General features: G+C 32.8%; 1 protein-coding gene across 3 annotated transcripts in view; it reads left to right on the top strand.

The window, feature by feature from the left end:
- Positions 1 to 22,756, top strand: part of Grid2 (glutamate ionotropic receptor delta type subunit 2) — a 1,429,152-nt gene that overhangs the window by 244,200 nt on the left and 1,162,196 nt on the right. For all 3 annotated transcript variants that reach the window (XM_048813623.1, XM_015484559.2, XM_048813622.1), the window contains exon 2: positions 19,519 to 19,674. In XM_048813623.1, the coding sequence (XP_048669580.1) occupies positions 19,519 to 19,674 (156 nt within the window). The remainder of the gene's footprint in view (positions 1 to 19,518; positions 19,675 to 22,756) is intronic.

Genomic DNA, 22,756 nt, shown 5'->3' on the forward strand with positions numbered 1-22,756 from the left:
CTTTGACTCTTCATGCTCTTTACTGAACATTGAGATATTTTTCCACAGAGTGAGTGGGGTGAAGAAATTACCTTATCATAGAATTATAAAACCATGGTAAATAATGTAAAGGAGTAGTACAGATATTTCACACTGCAGACAAATCATTGGAGGACATTTTATGTAAGTTGAAGAGCAAAATAATAGATGATGCTAAAAATGTGCCAAATGATACATTATTTTTGGCACATGCCACATAGCTTCACTCAGAGTATAGCCAGCATATGGAATGCTGGTGCACAGTTGTGAGTGATATTCACACAGTGATTGGGTAGAGAAATTTTCTTTTAAAAGAGGTTCAATCTTACAGTTCCATTATTGAAGTGCTGTCCAGTTTATAGACTTATTTCATTGACATTAACGTTGTTACTCCCATTTAGTTCCCTATCAGGCTCTTTTATTGATTAAATGTTCTTTTTATAAGTAGTTATACCTTCGTGATTAAAAAATTATCAAATATGTGTTTGTTGAGATCCATTTCAAAACAATGTACTATACAAAAATAACATGTTGACATTTGTTTATGAAATTCCGAGAAATTACAGTAAAAAGTTATTAAATCAAATAGCTTCTAGCAGGCATTTAGCAAGCTCTCTGATGATGCTTCTTTTCTTTTTCATTTCTTCATAAATTCATCTAAGTCGTTATGAATATAAAACTATATTTATATTTCAAATTATAGAATACACCAGTTTTCTACTAGATATAAACAATTCATGTGTGCACTAGCTTTTAATAATTTGCGAGTAGATGAACTTCAGGAGCTCTTGGCTTTAGCTCTCTACATCTAATGGGTTTCTAGGTATTCATTTCTAGGTAAGATGCTTAACATCTTCTACAGAAAACCTCCTTGTATCAGAAATCTATTTAACTTTAGTAAGCTATAATTATTTATCTGCTGTAGGTCCTAATTTGAGAAGGTCCTCTGAAATTTGTTAAGTATTTGCTCAAATAAATTTCTAATTGAATTTAGAGAAATAAAACAAAATTTCATTATGGGTATGGGATACTCTTAGAGCGTGAAGCTTCTGACAACACTCTTTTCAACTTTTTAGTGTCTTATAAATTCTATCTATGAGGTGGAATCAAAGATAAATAAAGTTGAAATGTTGATCCGTGGGCAACAATTTTGATTCAATAACTTATTATACATTAAAACATTTTACATGTCTTACTAAATTATCAAAATTATGATTGGTGGTAGCTTTTAAAATATTTAATCATAAAATCACATTTTCTCTATTCATTCAATAACTGTTCATTTCCTAATATTCATCAAGTACTTTTCTTTTCACTGGTAACTCAGGGGAAATAAAGCTAAAGAAACAAAAAACAACAACAGAAAAACAATCCCTTGCCTCATGGAAATTGCATGCTAGAGAAGGAAAGGAAATAAACAATAAGGGAAGAGCATATGCAACCTATGAGATGGTGAGATTGTGCTATGGAGAAAAATAAATCAGGGAAGGAAGAAAGGTAATTGAGGCAGAGATGATAATTTTAAATAGATGACTCAGGAGGAATTCACCAAGAAGGTAAGCAAAGACTGAAAGCAATGGAGGAAGTGAGGCTGATGTTAGTCTGTGGGAAAGAGCAACCCAGGCAGAAGAGGAGGATCAAGACCAAAAGGTGGGAGCCCTCAGTCTGCACTGCAGGAAGGGCAGAACAGAGCTTAGATGTCAGTGGGCCAGGGCTAAGTACTAGGATACGAGGTCTGAAATTTTTTTTATTGGTTCTTTTTAGTTATACATGATAGTATGTTCCAATTTGAAAAAAAAAATCATACAAGCATGGAATATATCCTATTCCAATTAGGACCCCATTCTGTGGGTGGGCAAGATGGTGAGATTCACTTAGGTATTTTAATATACGTACATAGGAAAATTATGTTAGATTAGTTTTTCCTGTCTTTCGTGTTCCTATCCCCCTTCCCTTCCCTTCTCTTCATTCCCGTTTGCCTAATATTCTGAAATTTTCTTCTTCCCCACCACCCTCCCCTTATTGTGATTTAGCTTCCACATATCAGCAAAAACATTTGACCTTTGGTTTTGGGGGATTGGCTATTTCACTTAGCATGATAGATTATTGCTGGGACTGCAAAATGAGGTCCAAAATTAACAAAGGATCTTATCATGGAAGATCTACATGCCCCTGGGAAGATTTGGATAGATTCCATGGGTGTGTTCAGAATTCATTCCAGTCTGCCTGAGCATACCAGCTACCCTTTGCAGTAATATCTGGTCTCCTTATATTGTCTCAGATTTTTTTTTGTTACTTCTTCAGATATATGCTACCTTTACTCTTCTGATGTTTCTGAATATTTGGTTTTGGCAGAGGGAATAAGGAGCCTACACTAATTTTTCAGTTTTCCAGAACCTCAAAGTATAAAATGATAGTTTCAAAATATGTAACTATTTCAGACTGGGAGGAAATATTAATTTATCTATCCTATAGATATAGGGTTCTGATGAGTTTCAGCTTCTATAAATATTATCAAACTATAAAAGGAAGCACATGATTTTTTTTATTTATATATGACAGCAGAATGCATTACAATTCTTATTACATATATGTAGCACAATTCTTTATATCTCTGGTTGTATACATAGTATATTCACACCAATTTCTGTCTTCATACCTGTACTTTGGATAATAATGATCATCACATTCCACCATCATTAATAACCCCGTGCCCCTTCCCTTCTCCTCCAACCCCTCTGCCCTATCTAGATTTCTTCTATTCCTCCCATGCTCCCTCTCAGTATCCCAGCCTCCTTATATCAAGTGAAATCATCCTCCTTATATCAAAGGAAACATTTGGCATTTGGATTTTTTGGATTGGCTAACTTCACTTAGCATTATCTTCTCTAACTCCATCCATTTACCTGCAAATGCCATGATTTTATTCTCTTTTATTCCTGAGTAATATTCCATTGTGTGTATTTGCCACATTTTTTATCCATTCAAAAAATTCCTTATGTTAGGTTTTAACCTTTTATACAACTTAACATATCTATAGATTTATTGACAACCCAATTACAAAATTATTACTTTGAAGATACATTAAAACCCAGCACTTCAGGCTTTAAATCTTTGATAAATAACTTGATAAATAATAATTATGTGATTATGACTTTTTAAAGAGGTCAGGTGCTATCTCAGAAGGATGGGGAAGCAGGTATCCCTCACTACGTGTAAGGGGAACTTGGTTACAAGAAGCCTTTCAGGGAGGGAGGCAGCACCATGGGAAAACAGGTGAAGGAAAAATAAACGGGGAGAATGGAAACTTAAGGTTCCTTAAATATGAGCAGAAACTTATCTCAGACCAGATTTTAATGAATGCTAAGTCCCTCAATAGATGATGATCACTCTCAGGGGTGTTGGATCTTTAACTTCTCCTTTAATCGCTCTTTCTTTGAAACCTAAGTGTACAATAACTGGATAAAAAGCTTTAAGAAACATCAATAATATTAAAGAAATTAAAGACCAGAATGCAGACCAAGTGAAACAGTCTGTGGTTCATTATATCCTACTTTTATAAGACACACAGGGCAAAAATATAGGCGTAAAGCCTCAACAAAGTGCAGTCTTTTATACCAGTAGTTTTAAAATTTTAGTATGCATTGGAATCACCTGGAGAGATTGTTATGCAGAGGTTGCTATGCCCTACTCTAGTTTATAAGTAATACTGATGCTATGATTCTAGAGGCTGTTATTTTGAGAAACACTAAACCTAATTTTACTAAGTTATACCAGTAGCCTTGCATTAAATAACAAAAAAAAAAAAAAAACCAAACAAACAAAAACAAAAACAAAACAAAACAAAAAACAAATCTCTACCTTGAAAAGTACATTCCTTAGGTTACTATATCCTCAGATGATTAACAGCATTTCTTCACATTGGGATCCAGAATTCTTACAACTATTGGATTCTTTGTTCCACAAGTGACATGTGAATTCAGATGGCAGAAGGGAACAAACACCATGCAGCAGACACTCACCTGACTCTTCAACTCTTATGTTGGAAATGGTGCATAACCCACTGCTATTCATACTCCTTTAGCCAAACTGAATTGCAAGAAAGCTACAAAATGTTATCATTATTAATTCCATCTCCTCATACCCGAGGTTCTAATTCAGTACATCTAGGGAGAAGTGCTTTTAAAAGCTCTATCATTGACCAAATTATACAGCCAAGTTTCAGAACACTGGTTCTACAACTATAGTTCAACAAACATGTATTGAATGCCTGTAAAAGATAAAGATTATGTATTGGACACTGGGAAATGTTAATGATGATGAAAACTCCAACACTAACACTGTCTTTTTGGACTTGTAGCCTAAAGAGGGGGAAGATAAACACAGGACCATCACACTAGGATAATTCTTTTTAAAATGTGTTGAAACTGTTGTCAGTTCTTTATCTCTCATTCACTCTTTAATCCATTTCAATCTGGCTTCTACTCACACCAGTTCCACTGAGACTGATTTTATTAAAATAATCAACATTTGCAGGTTACCAAACACAGAATAAAGATACTTGTCTTTCCTCATATGGCTTATTTTCTATCAAGCTTTTCACAGAACTTTTCATTCCTATTTTTAAAAAGGGAACTCTTGAGCTGCATTGTGGCTCAGTGATTGAGTGATTACCTAGTATGTGTGAGGTACTGGGTTCAATCCTCAGCACCACATAAAAATTAATAAATAAAGTAAAGGTATTGTGTCCACCTACAACTAAAATTTGAAGATTTTTTTTTTTTTTTTTGCTTTTTGCTTTTGGGATGCTATTCTTACTTGGTTTTCCTCCAACATCAATGTGGGACCTTGAACTCCATCCTTGATAGTTCTTCTTCTAAACTAAAAGAGACTTGGCTCTTGGATTTGTTTTTCTGATCCTGTTCTCTTCACTTGCATCATTTCCTATTGTGATAATAAGCCACTTTGAGATTGCCATTTATTGGATAGTTCTCCAATATATGCCTGGAACTCACATATCTTTCTCTTAAATTCCACATCCACATAGTTAATTGCCTACCTGACTTCTCTACTTGCACTGTAAACAGACTTCTGAAATACTAAAGGGAACTTTTTTTTTTTTTTTTGGTACCAGGGATTTAATGAGGGACACTTAATCACTGAGCCACATGTGCAGCTCATTATATTTTTTTGAGACAGAGTCTCACTAAGTTGCTTAGGACCTCTCTAAGTTGCTGAGGCTAGATTGGAACTTGTGATCCTCCTGCCTCAGCCTCCTGAGTCACTGGGATTACAGGCATGTGCCACCATGCCTGGCCAAAAGGGAACTTTTAATTCATTTCTCTGATTGCCAGTTATCACCATTTTGTAAAATGGAACCTCCATTAACTCTGATCAGGGAACTGGAAATCTCTGTATCGCTGAAGAACAGACACAATGACACAAGTCCTTAGGATTCTGGAAAGACTGTAGGGAGTAAGATATTGGATTTCAAGATTTCTCATATACAGTGACTATAGGTTATGTCAGGGACCAATTCATGACTGTAAGTTAAATGAATGTAGTTGATATTGGGCAAGAAAGCTAAGAGCAAGTCATAGTATCACAGATTGGTCATTAACATTTATCCAAGATAATGGTAGGACTCAGGACAGAAAGAAATATTCTGAACTAGGTTCAATGTTATTAAATAAATTTGGTCAACTAACCAGGTTATAGTTAGAGACAATGATAAGAAGTTTAGAAGGCAGGATAGTCAAATGGCAAGGGTTTCAGAATAGATTATGTTACTCTGTAATGGAGAAGTAATGGTTTATAATTAAGGAGCAAAGAAATGTTAATTCCTTTTTTTTTTAATTGTAGGAAAGCCTGTTGTGTGGAAAAAATAAATCTCTAGTTGAAAGAATTGAAGGGAGAGAAAGATCCTCTATAGAAAGTTAGGGTTTATGGAAAGGCAGGTGCCCTCTCTAATGGAATTGAAAATATTAATTCAATGTGCTTACTTGGAAATGATGGGCACAGAGTGGAAAACAAGAACATGTACATGTATATTAGGCATTCCTCACAGAAAGTAGAAGAAGAAAAAAAGAAAGAAACAGAAAACAAAGAGATGGTACTTGACCAAAGAGGCATACATCATTTGGGGCAGTAACCAAACATACTAGAAGTGAGTCATGATGCGATTTAGTTTCCCTGAAAATCTCATTGGAATTTTACAAGGTTTCTTACATTGTTTCACTAAGCTACAAGTAGAATCTTGGGATAAATTACTGAAATTTTTTGAAACCGAGCTTCTTAATTCTTATTAAAAATGTGATCATATAAAGATACAACCTCTTAGGTCAGGTTTCCTGAAGCTTTGGGTGAGTTCTTTAAAAAAGTAGAAGATATAAGGAGAGTAATTTTTAAAATACAGGTAACATCTTCAGAAGTATGTCGATCTTTCAATTTTGCAATTATGATTTGATGTAAATCGTGAATGCTATCTGCAAACACCAAAATGGATAAATGAGATCAATTTAACATATATCTATCTTTATAACAATAAAGCAAAATTTTAACAATATATCTTGTCAATTTATTTTATGTGTTTTTTTAAAGGAAGAAAAACTTATTTACTTTTTTTTACTGGAAAACAGTATTCCTACTGGACATATTTTAACTTATTACATATTTTTCAAGTGTTTGATAAAAGGCCACAATTTTTTCTCTGTCTCCTCTTCTAATATGGCCCACGAGTCATGTAAATTATAAACTTTTCCCCATGCGTTTTTTTCTTTTCTTTTTTTTTCTTCCAAAGAGAGAAACTATATACCATGCATTTTGTGAAACTTGTTAGGAAATGACACAGTATGAAGGCATTCCATGGTCTCTCTCTCTCTCTCTCTCTCCCAACCCCCTTTATTGCATGTAATTCCCAAAGCAGAATCCTTTGTCTCAGAAATAGACTAAGCATGTAAAGTAGAATCAGTTTACTGTGATAAAGTCAACAGGTTTTTGAATCCATAAAGTTCTAGACTTAAGTTCTATCTTTTTTATTTTCTAAAAATGTGATCAGGTCTTACTTTTCTGATTGTAGTCTCCACATCTGTAAAAGGAGGATGATGAATTTTAAAGTCTAAAAATATCATTGCTCATTTCTTTTTTCTAAAGAGAGAGAGAGAGAGACAGAGAGAGAATATTTAATATTTATTTTTCAGTTTTCGGTGGACACAACATCTTTATTTTATTTTTATGTGGTGCTGAGGATCCAACCCAGCGCCCTGTGCATGCCAGGCGAGCACTTTACCACTTGAGCCACATGCCCAGCCCCTCATTGCTCATTTCTTAAGAATAAAACTTACGAGGCAAACAAAACAAAACAACAACAAAAAAACAAACAAAAACAAAAACACAGCTTTAGCCATGTTTGCAATCTGTTTTTGTCTAGGAGATTACTAAAATTATACTTAAAACTGATTTTTCCTAAGTATTTGATTTACACATAATTAGGCTGTGATTACCCTACACATTGTTTTATTCAGTGTTCTCATCTCTGTGACCAAGAGACCTGACAAGAACAGTTTCAGAAGAGGAAAAGTTTACTTGAGGCTTAAAGTTTCAGAAGTCTCAGTCTGTAGATGACCAGTTCCTTTGCTTTGGACCTAAGAGGCAGAACAACATGGCAGAAGGGTGTGGTAAAGGAATGCAGCTCAGGACATGGCAACAGGACACACAGAGAAAGTTTCACTCAGCAATGTCAGAATATATACCCAAAGAGTCATCCCCCCAAAAGCTCATGTGTAAGACAATGCAAGAAAGTTTAGAAGTGAAATGATTGGGCTAGGAGAGCCTTAACCTAATCAGTTCAATAATCCTTTGAGAGGGATTAACTTGGAGGTAACTGTAGGCAGATAGGTTGTGGCTGGAGGCAGGTCATTGAGGGTATCTCATATGTAAACCATAGCACACATCTTGAAAGATGAGAGAATAAAATTCATTTTATAATCTCTTGCAGCTAATAAATATTCCCAATTCCCATATTTCTAAGGAAGCTCATGTCCTATTTGTGATTGTTGATTCTACAGTTATAGTAGAACACCTCTTTTATCACTTCTCATGAAGTATTTTGTAGAACAAACCCCTAGCAATACCTGTATGCTGCTCCCTAATATAATTCTTTATTCAGTATATGGAACAGTTAGCACATAATAGAATAATACGTGTGAAAAAAGCTTTAGCAGATATCTAATAAGATTTTCAGTTTTGCTTGATAATGTGCTCATGAAATAATGAGGAAGAAAATTTCAAATGATTGCAATTAAAGAAACCATAGGTTTGTGATTTATATCAGCAAGGTACTTTTTCCCTGTTTGAAATTTTCCTCATGAGGTATTGGTTTTCTTTAGAAATGAAACCGTGTGGGGTGTGTGTGTGTGTGTTTCACTACTAGGGACTGAACTCAGGCATGCTCTATCACTGAGATCTGACTCTAGTCCTGTGCATTTTTTATTTTGAGACAGGAACTTGCAAATTGCCCCAGTTGGTCTCAAATGTGCTGCACTCCTTCTGTCTCTGGAGTCATTGGGTTACAAAAGTGTACAACCATGCCCAATTTGTAGAAGATTTAAAGTGCTTAATTTCAAGCTATTTATAAATTAAGTCAATTCAGATAGATAAAGTTCAGATAGATAACATAGAAAAAGTTATATTTGATATTAGACATGAAATTACATATGTTGAAGACAAGCTGAACTTCATTATTTGCATGTTCAGTGTATTTGAGTCTTCTAAGAGCTTAGCATTCACACTACATTTTTATAAAGGCATATCTTTTTTTAAATATTTATTTTTTTTAGTGGTAGTTGGACACAATAACTTTACTTGTTTGTTTGTTTGTTTGTTTATTTGTGTGATGCTGAGGATCGAACTCAGGGGCTTGAACATGCTAGGCAAATACTCTACCACTGAGCCACAACCCTTCCCCTAATATACAGGTATATCTTTGATATACAACTTCACCTTTAGTGATATATATATATATATATATATATATATATATATATATATATATATATATCAGTTCTCACACTTTTTTAATGAAAGTTTCAGGTGGTATTAAAAATATATAGTAAATTGTTGCAGGAGGAAAATGTTACATCTGTTCTAGTTCTAAAAATATCTGCAGCTCTTCTTGGTGAACATACTTTTCAAGTATCTACCTTATTGCTTTATTTTTTAATGCAGTGTATCAATTTGAGAAGAGTTTGAATTGTGCAGTGTTTAAAGTGTCTATTCTCAGACCACTTCTTTTTGTTCTTGCTATAGCAGTTAAGTTTACACTGCTGGGATGTTGCTTCAATTAGGTATGTGATGTAGTGAAAGGGACTACAGCAGAGAATGCAAAGCTCTGGATTTCTTCACAAATTCAATAGAAAAATAAAAGAATTTAAAAGAATGAAATTATAAGAGAAAAATATAGATTATCTAGATCCTCTAATAAATAACAAATTATTATCTGGTCCTCTAATAAATAACAAATCATTCTTATTTAAAGAAATGATCTTTGAATTGTTTACTCACCAACTAACATCACAATACATAAGTTATTCTGAGAGGGTCTATGATCACACATGAAATGATGATTCTAAAGATGAGCCTCCTTTTATGTTCCATGTGGAGGACTCGACTAATCTGTTTCTTAAGCAGCGTGCATTTCCTTTTCTCCAGAGATTTCTAGAAATTTTTCCGCATAGTCAGATATTTTAGGTGACAGTATTCTCAGTTTAAATGTGGCTTGGGCTACTAGATAAATATGCAGGAATTCCAAATGAAATGTGATTTCAGTGTTATTGGGTAGTAGGGCTGAGGAAAAGGCCTATTTTAAATGAAATCACTTTATGAATTTGACTTAGTTCATGGTGTAAGGAAATGTCGCATTAAAACATAAATCCCTCCCTTAATACCTCTAGCGACAGTCATTGAAAATTTTGCTTATTGGTCCAAGATGTGCCTTTCTTATTTTATGACAGTTTATTTTAATATATTGAGGAAAACTGATGATTTAAAGGTGTCTGCTATACTAAAAATGTTAGTTTCTGACTTGAGCCAAATATAAATTACTTAAAATATACTTACAATATACCTTCAAGTACTTATACATAATCATTTTAGATATCTATGTGGAATTTTCCTCCTATCTGTTATATTTTTTTCTACACTATATCATCATAATTCCCTTGGTGATCTTGGCAATATCCTCTTTGAACTTGATTATCTATCATTAAAACATGAATGATGCTTGCCTGTAAATTAGATAATTATGGAGGGTGGAGTGGGAGTTAATATTTTAATGTACTTTGTACTCTGAGAACAAAGTGCTAAGTAATCATGAGACTTTGGGAGATAATGAACCTGTTAGTTTCTGTACCTGGTCATATTTGAATATTATGGACCTAAGTAAATAATTAAAGACCTTAAATATATAAAATCAATGACTATGGCATTGTTACTGTGTCAAGATCATTAGTCACCAAAGGTGAATAAAAAGAACTCCTGAAAAATTAAAAGGTTATGTCTGAATCCAGCACTGAAGAATATGTGTGTGTGTGCATGTATTTATAACAATATCATATATATATATATATATATATATATATATATATATATATATATATATATTATTAGAATTGATAAAATGATTTTGAAATAAATACAAAAATTTCTCATTTAACCTGATATTTAGAAATTTGTTTCAGTTAATGTTCTTTTTGTATATTAGATAATAATTATAAAGATATTTAAACATAAAATCTGAGACAGAATATGTAAGTATTTTGGCTAAATTACTGACTAATATTTTAGTCTAGTGTAACTTAAGTCATTGTGGTACCTGTTACATCTAAAAAACAAAACAACAACAATAACAACAACAACAGATTTAAAATAAAACTAGTTTTCATTAAAAAATTCAGAAACTTTTTATAAATTCATCCTATCTAATAAAAAATTATCTAATGATAAATCGATAAAGAGATTTAAACCTGTTTATAATTTTAATTTACAAAATTTTTATAATAATCATGAAACTAAAAATATACATATCATTTAATTGTAGGAAATTTGTTGAAAAGGATATAATGCTTAATTTAAGCTCATAGATTTTAGGAAGTTTACTTAGAAACTGAGAACTGTAAACTTTGCTGCAGTTCTTCCTAGCTTAGGCCTTGAGAAGGTTACTAACGTTATTTTTCTCTAAGGGTTATCACCAAAACTGAATAAAATAATGCCTGTGCACCACTCAGTACAGTGTTTATTAGTACTAATAAATATTAATTGCAATTGTTAGTATTTTATTTATTATTAACTAAAGGGAAATACAGCAGAGCACAATATTCTCTAATTTGGAATAATATTTGCTAATTGACATGCACTTGATGTGTATCCAACACTTCCTTTCCCAGGGTTTTTTATTGTTTTGATTTATTTCACTAGGCACAGTGGTAGTGAAGGGTTAGATAAGTTGAACTGACAAAAATATGTCTCTTGATAAAATGAAAATGAATTCTGAAAACTCCTCTTAATGCCTGCAAGAATATTAGCATAGAACATGTTACAAAATTTTCTGTGGAATGAGAAAAGATTGCTGAAAATGCTTGAAATATGGAAGTAATTCTTGCAAGATGTTTTAATGCAATTAAATGTTGCCTGAGCAGAAAATTACATATATATTTTAATATAAATAAATAAATATATATATATACACACACACACACACATATACACATAAACACATATGCATGTATAATCAAATATTCTTATTGAAAGCAAAGTGAGAATTCCAGAGATAGGTGAGCGAGAAATGAAGGACGGAGACCAGGCAGAGATCCACACAAAGGTTTATTTATCAAAGCTGACAAATAATGGCCATCTCTCTATGGAGTGGAGAGTGGCCCCTAGATGTTCAGGTGTTGAGCTTTTGTGAGGTAGAGGTTTGAAGTTGTAGCTGTGGAGCTGTGGGATAGGCTCAGGGTGCTTGCATCAGAACTAGGTGTGTGTAGGGAATAGCATAGGATTGGCTTAGGGTAGATGGCACATGGGGCTTACCAGAGTCAAGGGGTGGTGTCCTCATGGGATTGGCTTAGGGTTATGGTACCACGGGGTAGCTCACCAATAGGGGTAGGGGGATTTGAGTAAGAGGAAGTACAGGAAAGCGAAACTTATAAGATGTCAGTTAACATTTAAGATGGCTTCTCAGGTATTAAATCAAGACCCTATGCTTATTATATATGCATGTGAATATATAATAAGATATAGACATATAGCAACATGTCCACAATTTCTTGACCATCGTTTTAGTAATATTACGCTGAAATCGTAGCTTGTCTGTATGCCTAAGAATAGATGGTAAATGTAGAAAATTCTAATCTCAGTTTTGTTACAATACCACTATTTTTTCCTATTTTCTAGGAACATTGAACCTACTTAACCTTTTTATATTAACTGAAAGTAATGTAGGGATGAAATAAAGCAAAATTTGATTTTTACAATATTTAAATGTCTGTGATTATTTGTATTTCATTTGAGATGCATGTATAATTTCCACTGGCAATAGTGTGAATACCCTGTGTAAATGAAAAATGTTATAAATCTCTCAATTTGTATATCTATACACAGTGAAATTAATGTATATATGCATAGTACATTGTTAGAATTAAATAAAAACCCACTTGAGGATAGTAGCATCTAAAATGGTAAGGATATATGATGATTTAACAATTCTGAATAGCTCTGCAGAATTGTAAATCCTACTGTGACCAATAAATTGCCCATAGACAAAGACTTGTATTTTTTTCTTTCTTTTAACCTTCTACTTTAAAATTCTTGAAGCTTCTAAATAAAAGGAAGTAAATTTTATATAAGAATTGTCTGTGCTTAAGATTTTACTTTGAATCATAATTTTAACTCTTTTAAGCTTGATAATTAATTAATTTGATATGTTAATCACCAGAGTAGTAATAGGTATTAAATATATGAGTTTGTGCATATATATATATATATATATATAATATATTTGTATGTATGTTTGCATATAAATATATGTGTAGATATATGTGTGCATAGGTGTAAATATATTTATGTACAATTAATATACATGTGTATATGTGTGTGTGTATATATAGACATACACACACCACATACACATATGTATGACGTGATTTGAAGGAAACATAATATGGTAGAAATGAAGAAAGCATAATATGGAAGAAATAGCTCCAAACTTGAAACCAGAAAACCTAATCTACACTACTACTACCATATACTACACTACTAACCCTTAAATGTTTGGCTGTGTAATTTTAGATAAGATGCTTAAAAATTGTAATTTTTGAGAAATTGAATGTTTTTGTATATTATCTCTATAATTCATTTGAACAATGGGCTTGTGAAAACCATATGACTCCCAATTTTCATTATATTATCAAAGCATCCTAATTTTGATATGATCTGCTTCAACATGATATGATCTGCTTTCTGTAATTGTAACAGAATACCCGAGAAAATCAACTTATAGGAGGAAAGGATTATTTTGGCTCACATTTTCAGAAAAATGTCAGTCTACAATCACTTGACTCCATTATATCTGAACCTGTGGTTGAGCAGAACATCATGGCAGGGAGCATGTGGTAGAGCAATCTTGTCACCTTCTGATGGCCAGGAAGCAGAAAGCAAAAGAGAAAGGAAGGGACAGGTGACAAAATACACCCTTCTAAGGATGCTTCTACTGACCTACTTTCGCCAAGTAAGCACTACCTCCTGAAGTTTCCAAAACCTCCCAATAGCACATTTACTGATTAATACATCAATTGATTCATCCTTCCATGAGGCAATAGTCCCCATGATGAAATAATTTCCCAGAGGTTCTGCCTCTCTATACTGCTACATTGGGGATCAGGTCTTCAGCCCATGAGCTTTTGAGGGACATTTGAGTTTTAAGCCATATCATCATGCAATAAATTTCAACTGTTTTGCCACCAAATTATTTGTTAATGAACAAAGTAGCTTGACTGATGATTTTTCTGTGTGTTGAGGAAAGACTGATTAGATGGATAGATGAATGGGTTGTTGCATGAATGTATATGAATACATGGAGACAGAAAATGTTAAGCAGAAAATCAGAGAGAGAGAGAGAGAGAAAGAGAGAGAGAGGGAGGGAGGGAGGGAGGGAGTGAGGGGGAGGAAGCACAAAATGAATCAACTCTGTTGATTTCAAAGAATATTAAAGATTCAAATATGTAGCAACTATGTTACTTTTAAATGAAAAGATTTTGTTGTTTATTCCATCTTAAATTAACTACCATGAAGAATTTATGTATTTAGACAAAATTAAATGAGTAAAAAAGTGAACTTTGTGCCTTAAAAAAAGTTAAATATCTTTTATTTTATTTTCAACAGAGAATTCTGACCAAAAGTGTTTTGGGCAATTGTTTTATATGTGTCTTTCTAAATAATGTGGCTTTCAGTGCATATTAATTGTGCAAGGGAAATGTTGACACTTGTTTGCTTTCAATTTTTAGAATGATTAATTTAAAAGTTATTTGACATGTTAATTACATAAAATGATGTAAGTAGATAGTTTCAATAATTCTATTAAAGATGTGATAAAATTTCTTTAAGAAGTATAAAAATGTCAATATTTTAAGGGGAAAAATGAGCTCAATGGAGACATTTTCTTTTCTCTACTTCTCTACTATCTTGCCAGCTAAGCAATGTTTCCTCCAATTGCCTATTATATGTATGTATATATATATGTATATTTATGTCATATGTATATGACATAAAATAATTAAATAAATGTTCAAACTAAAAATAAAGTGTATGATTAATACCTTGCTAAATAAGTGGGTTCTTCTAGAGTCATGATAATGCCTGTGATAAATTCACATTTAAGTACATTTGCAAGTCTACTTTTGTTTTAATTTTACTTGGAACTTGCTTATATATGAATATAGGAGTCCAATTTTATAAAATTATGCATACATTAATATAAGCAAAGGTTAATCAATGAATATTTTCTTAAATATATTTTAGTTGTAGATGAACACAATACCTTTATTTTATTTTATTTTTTATTTATTTTTATGTGGTGCTGAGGATTGAACCCAGTGCCTCACACATGCTAGGCAAGCTCTCTGCACTGAACCACAACCCCAGTCCTCAATGAATATTTTTGAGTATATAATAAATTGAAGAGTTCAAACTCATACCCATAGTTAATGACCTTTCTAATATACAAGAAGATAAGTAATTATGATAGCTTGCATTTAAAGACATATATGTATACCCACCTGTGTATCACCATCTTTGTTGTAAGGATTAGATAACAACTTTATTCTCCTCCCATGAAAAAAGCAGACTACCAATCTCTAATAAGGGAGATAACTAGTTATAAAGTGGTATAATAGTAATATTTTGGAGCTACTGTTTTTTTTCCTGTGTTATTGCTTAATTATTCTTCCTTGCAGTTTGGCCAGTAGGAAGTATATATAGGGTATAATTTGTTGATTGAATACCATGGGTGTATGGAAAAATAATTTCATCTGGACAAGTCTAACCTGATATTTTTCCCTCAGCATTATAAAATAAAAGTGACAGTAGAGTATGTTAATAAAAATGCCTTGGAAGGAACTGCCTATTGTGTTGTCATGTTAGTTACCGAGTTATGAATATTCCATTTGAGAAACTATGGAGTTAAAAGTTAAAAGTTAGAGTTAAAAGTATTTCTAGGGGCTTGGATTGTGGCTCAATGGTAGAGCTTTTGCCTGGCATGTGTGAGGCCTTGGGTTCAATCCTCAGTGCTGCATATAAATAAAATAAAATAAAGGTCCATTGGCAACTAAAAAAATATTTTAAAACAAAAAAGTAAATCTAGGATGTCTGATGTTGGAGTACACTGACAATATGTGTGTGTTAACCCAAAGGGTAAAGAGAGGACATTTGTGTTCCTGCTGAAGTGCATGAAATATGAAAGGCCCTTCATTTCTGAAGTGCTTCCTGTGAAACATACCAGGTTGTTTTCAGAATGCTGGCTGTCTTTTGGGACAAAGCCAAATTTAAGATGAGATTTCATAGCTAAAGAAAAAAAGTAAATACATACTGGGATTGGAAATGTTGGCTGAGATTTCTAGTCCTTGGGTTCTGCTGTTTGCACTAAGATGAACTGTTTCTTCTGTGTGCTTCCTTGCTGTTTGCAGAAAGATGAACCGTTTCTTTTGTACATTTTTTCAGTATATCTTAATTCAGTGCTGAATTGACTAATTTGCTATCATTTCTGCTGGTTTCTGCCATTTATTAAGCCAGGTTTTAATGTTTAAGGGAATAGTAAGCGTTCAGTCAGACAATAGTAAAATACTTTAATTAAAAATGTATTACCAATATTCAGCCAGAAGTCCCCAACACCTCCTGCTATAAAACAAGGTTGATTACAGACCCTTCTTCTAAAAGACCCATTTAGCATCCAGGACAAGCTGAAACATCTGTATAAACACATATCAGTTCTCTTTGAATAGACATTTCGGTTATCTGGTTTAAAATGAATTGTTTACTTCAGGTCCAATTATAGGAAATGTATATCATACTTCCTAACATATTGGTAAAAGGGTTTGTGTATCTTACTCAGATACTATTAAATTTCAATGTAATGATTAATCTCTATTTGTGTAAGAATTATCACATATTAAAATGAGTCTACACAAAATGATTTAACTCAGCATGATAGAAAATCTAACATATTGTCTAAATATTTTTATAAAATCTTAGTCTCAAAACTATAATCCTATCTGTGTCAGAAATGACATGTTACATAAAAAACCTGTCAATTTATCCATCTGATTATAATACTAACATATTAATATTCTGGCTAGTAAATATATCATGTAATTTGGAAGCACTATATTTATATGTCAATTAAGAAATTATGCATTCCATTCTCTCACAGGTGTAGCCAAGGACAGTATATTTAAATATATAGAAAACAGAAGGCAATAGAGAGAGATGGCAAGCCAAAGTATTATTATAATGCATGCAAATATAAAACCATGGTGATAAAAGAAAGTTAGTTTCACACAGTATGTGTCTTAGAAATCACCTTTGCATGGTAAGGTCATCTCAGGGTGGAGAGTTTAAGTGTAACCTGCTGTCCTCATTGAGCCTGAGAATTTCAGCCTCGATTTATCATGCATTGATTCATGCATTTAGTAACATGATATCTTGATATGTATTTCCCTGGATAGCTTGGAGCTTCTAAATGTATAATATCAACAAAATTGTTGGTGTGAAGTGTCTGTGTGATAGGTAGATATGTATCTGTGTAAATTATAAATATATATTGTGTATACATTTGCGCATGCCTATATAGTCTGTCCCTATGTATGTATACATATAATAGCTGTATCATATTTATACATACAAAATATGCTATTTTTGTATACACTTTTTTATAATTGCTTATAATATGATATAATAGGGGCTGGGGTTGTGGCTTAGTGGTGGAGCGCTCACCTCGCATGTGTGGGGCACTGGGTTCGATCTTCAGTACCACATAAAAATAAAAGGTATTGCGTCCAACTAAAACAAAATATTACAAAAAATTAATATAATAGTAAAAAACATATTTTGTATATATGGATATAAATTTGGATAGGTATACACAGTCATTTCTTTGTCATGTTATTTACCCTGGATATATATCTTTTACTTATTGGTCAGATGTTTATAAGTAAAAGACGAATAATTTTAAAATGTGTGCTTGCTTAGAACTGAAAGTTAATAATACAAGGAAACCATGCATGGTCAGATGGTAAAGAGTTCCTCAGGTTTGCAGTAAGTTCAAGCTGTGCATAAAAAAAAAAAAAAATCCCTATAGGTACAATCCTGAAAGACTGTATCCCATAGTGATTTAGAGCAAGATCATTGGAGTGAAGTAGGCTAATGCTCTGGCCCTTGTTGTGGGACATTTATTTCATTTGGCATGTGGCATTTCTTGCACTGAAAATTTCCATGACTCTAGTAAGTAGTATATTGACATAGATATTACATAATTACTTTAAGGATCAAATGAGCTACCACATTATTAAAAATTAATGGAAATTTTTAAGCACTCTGAATTATTCTGTACATTTTCTTATTTTGTTGTATATATTTGAGGTATAGGCCTTGATATTTTTATATTCATATACATATACTGAACTTTATACAGTTAAATTCTATGTGTGTATGTGTGTAAGAGCATCTAAAATATACTCTCTAAGCATTTTTCAGCATACAATACAACATTAATTATTGTACTCATGCTGCACATTACAGCTGTAGACTTGCTTATCTTACATAACTGCAAATTTGTTCCCTTTGACCTACATCTCCCCATCTCCTCACTAGCCACTATTATTTTTCTGTCTGCGTCTATGAGTTTGACTTTTTAGATTCCACCAACAAGTGGGATTGTATAAGTATTTTTCTTCCTGTGTCTGGTCTATTTCATTTGGTATCATGTCCTCCAGATTCATTATTTTATTAAAAAGAAGACACAGATAACATTTATTGAGAAATTACCTATTTAATTTCAATGAGTTATTTACAGTTTGCACTTAGTACGTGTAATGATCTTTACAGATAGATATTAGTTTTCTTAGATTTTTACAGAGGATGAATGTGGGGCTTAGAATTTGAATAGCTCACACAAGGTCATAGACTTAATGAGTGACAGAATCAAAATATGAAATCAATCAATCTGCACTTAGAACCATTATGTTTAACCAATGTGATGTGGATAACCAAGCACCTAGTAAAGGTTAGCTACAGTGCTCATCAGTATCATTGTTGTATGTGTATGAAAAATGTCCTTGCTATTCCCTAGGACTTAACATTAGCTCTTTAGGAAACATTTCTCCTTCCCCTCAGTTCACAGATTCATGTCCCTAAATGTTCTATAAATATCAATGAGTTTATCACTATACAAGGTAATAAAACCCCTGTTCAAAAAGTGGAGCAGAGGGGGGGCCACAAGGGGAGAAAGAAATAAAATGAAAAGAAAAAGGAATTCAGATTATAGTTTTGATTCCTGTATGCTCTGTAAATGGGCCTTCAAAGTTTTTCTTGATTTTACCTCCTATTATTCACAAATGCATTCTTCAAACTCTGAATTCCTAAAGATCTTGGGATGTAAGACATTCCGTGCATTAGCCTGTCCTGCAGAATGCTTTTGTACCTATTATATTGTCCTCCCCCGGCTGTCCCTACAATAACACTTTGATGTACTATTCATCATTTCCATGTGGAAGAAGTGACTGTGTTCCTGCTCAGTTATCATGCTGCTTCTGTACAGTGTGTTCCAGTAATAAATAAAGTGCATGCTTTACGTGAAAGTGTATGTTATTCAAATACATAAGTCTCTGTGGCATATTTCCAGAGGTCATGGCAGAGTATTTATGTTATTGTTTAATGGTAACACTCACTTCTTTCTAGGAGCAATTTTTGATGAATCTGCCAAAAAGGATGATGAGGTGTTTCGCACAGCAGTTGGTGACCTAAACCAGAATGAGGAAATCTTACAGACTGAGAAAATCACATTTTCAGTGACATTTGTTGATGGCAACAACCCTTTTCAAGCAGTTCAAGAAGGTAAGTTCCATTGTTTGTTTTTGTTGTTTAATTTAAATAGCAATGAAATGAGCCTCACAAAAGGCCATCCAAAATGAACATCAGTTTTGCATCTTTGCTACCAACTGGGTGTTGCTTTCCTCCTAGAGTGCTGTTTTGTAAATGTTAATGCTGCATTCCACTTTCATCAGAATGTAGAAAGTTGTGTGTGTGTTTTTTTTTAAATTGTACTATCATATGAAAATAGGCATAATTATTTACAAAGTTTTGTGGCATTTTTATGACTTTGATGTAAATGAAACATACTTTTAAAATATGACTGTCAGTATTTTTACTTTGGTCTTCTCTGAGATAACTACCACCTTGAGTGTTGTTACAACTTGCAATGACATTTCCAGTGTACTCATGACAAATGCATTGCTACAAGGAAAAACTTTAGATGCTGCATACAAATCAAAGGCTTTGTGCTGGGTTCCTAACATGTTGACCTAGGCTATACTTTTTTTTTCCTTCTACAAATTTTCAAATATTAAAGAATTTTCCTCTATTTTCTCTGTACGTGAGTGAATTAAAAGTTTTCAATGTAAATACAAACTTTTTGTTTTATTGGAAAGGTCATTCCAATTAATGAAAATTTTGACTGAAACATCTTATACTAGTGGAATTCTTTGTTTGATACTGTTAAGAATCTAATTAATTGTTTAGCTACCTCTTCAGTTAAGTGCTTATTGTATATGAAACTATTTGTTTCTAATTGATGTGGTCTGAATGTGTTCTTGCACAAAATTTTATATGGACACCTAGTTCCTATGTGGTGGTATTAAGAGGTGGATTATTTGGATGGTTGTTAAGTCCTAAGGGTGCTGTCCTCATGAGTGGTATAACTGCCTTCACAAAAGAGGCCCAAGGGAGATTTTTGTCCTTCTGCCATTAGAGGATACAGCCAGAAGTTATTATTTATGAGTAGGAAATGTACCTCACCAGACACCAAACCTACTGATCCCATGATCTTGGACTTCCAGCCTCCGGAACAGTAAGCAATACTTTCTGTTATTACAAATTACCCAGTATAGGGTGTTTTGTTATTACCAATACAGAATAAGTCACTAATCTGTTTTATATTTTATTGTGATTCTATAGTTAGATTAAGGATAATGGATGCAAATTCATTTAATCAATTAGTTTTATTAAAAATTCAAATATGATTTGGCAATAGAAAAGGAAAATATCACACTTGCTATGGTAAAATTTGGCAAAGAATTTATTTCTTTTGAGTCAAACATTGAAGGGGTATGAAAATTAAACCTAATTGTCTTAAAAATATGTACTTATCTTCAATTATATCTGTTTGATATGCAGATAACTTTCATTAGACTACATTTTGATCAGTAGCACTGGCTATTCTTAAAATTTATGTTTACTTCTGTCAGAGAATAAATACAATGATTTGTGGTCTAAAGAATTTTTCTTATTAATTGTATAGAGTGAAACAAATATTATTTTGTGAAGTTAACAGAGTTGTTTTTTAAAAAGTCATCTTTACAACCAATAGGAAAATATAGCTTAAAAAATATGATGAAATTTTAAATTTTAATGAGTAATATCAGAGCCAAAAATAGATTAAATAAATAAATATGCAGTAATTTGTATTTTAAAGTCAAAATTACCCTGGGAATTTGGGGATTCAAATAATGAATATGTTGATAAATTTTCTATGGAAACATTTAGAAGTTGTCCAGATTACTGCTAGAATTCATAATGCTATCTGCAAAATAATAAAGAAGACAAATGATAATTTAAAATATATGTATTCTTTGGGAAGCATGATGTTCATTTTTATGTCATTCCTGATTTCTTTCTAAACCATACTTATTTTAAATGAACAAAATGAGAGCAGGGAAATCATTAGGACTCATTGATATTATCTTCTGATTACATATTAGTTTTAGCACCTCTTCAAATGGCTAAAACATCCATGGTTTTAAAAATCTACCTTGACTGAAAGAATAGTAGAAGGTAAAAAATGAAGGCAGCACAACAGGTAGAAGGGAATTATAAAATCAGAATAAATTTGTTCCTTACACTTTTTTTAAAGACTATGATTTAAAAAGTGAAGATAATCTTTAAAAAATTATTTTTTTACATGTTGTTTCATGTAACCATCCTATTGCCAGTTACATTCTGGAAACAAAAATATCTCTCAAAAGAAAGATGTGGGTTGGAAAGAAGTTGGGGCACTAGAAGTAGACTGAGACAGGGAATGTTTTCCAGATAGAGACCACTAGGTACTTGGGGAGAAGGAAGAGTGACAGCTTGCCTGATGGCTTCTAGTACTAATAAGATGTTCTGGAAGAGTTGGTTTGATGGTTTGCTCTGAGTAATGAACCTGAAATAAGTTCTAGGCAGCTATGGAGATCATTTGTTTCACCATTAAGTAGCAAGAAGGATTTTGCTTAAGTTGTGAAGTAAAAAAAAAATTATTATTTTAGAGCTTTTTTGGTAACACACTGGTTTGGAAAGAAAATGTTCAGTTTAAAATAGAACAAGAAACAATTGAAAATTACTATTTTTTTTTTAAAGAGAGAGTGAGAGAGGGAGACAGAGAGAAAGAACTCTAATATTTATCTTCTAGTTATCGGCGGACACAACATCCTTGTTTGTATGTGGTGCTGAGGATGGAACCCGGGCCGCACGCATGCCAGGCAAGCGCGCCACCGCTTGAGCCACATCCCAGCCCCACAATTTTTTTTAAATGTTTTGAGGAAGTAATTTAGGAGATAATCATAATCACCCAAGATTGTCAATTTGCCTAAGATCACATCTTTACTATAACACAATTAAAAATCTACAAAGGAAACAGTGTTACAAAAAAATTCAGAAACAGAGTAGGGACGAAGAGCATGAGAAAGAAGATTAACATAAACAGGGATGAGAAGGTGGGAGGGAAAGGAGAGAGAAGGGAAATTGCATGGAAATGGAAGGAGACCCTCAGGGTTATACAAAATTACATACAAGAGGAAGTGAGGGGAAAGGGGAAAATAATACAAGGGGGAGAAATGAATGACAGTAGAGGGGGTAGAGAGAAAAGAGGGGAGGGGAGGGG

The sequence above is a fragment of the Marmota marmota genome, unplaced genomic scaffold (assembly GCF_001458135.2).
Source record: "Marmota marmota marmota unplaced genomic scaffold, marMar, whole genome shotgun sequence".
NCBI classification, from domain to species: Eukaryota; Metazoa; Chordata; class Mammalia; order Rodentia; family Sciuridae; genus Marmota; species Marmota marmota.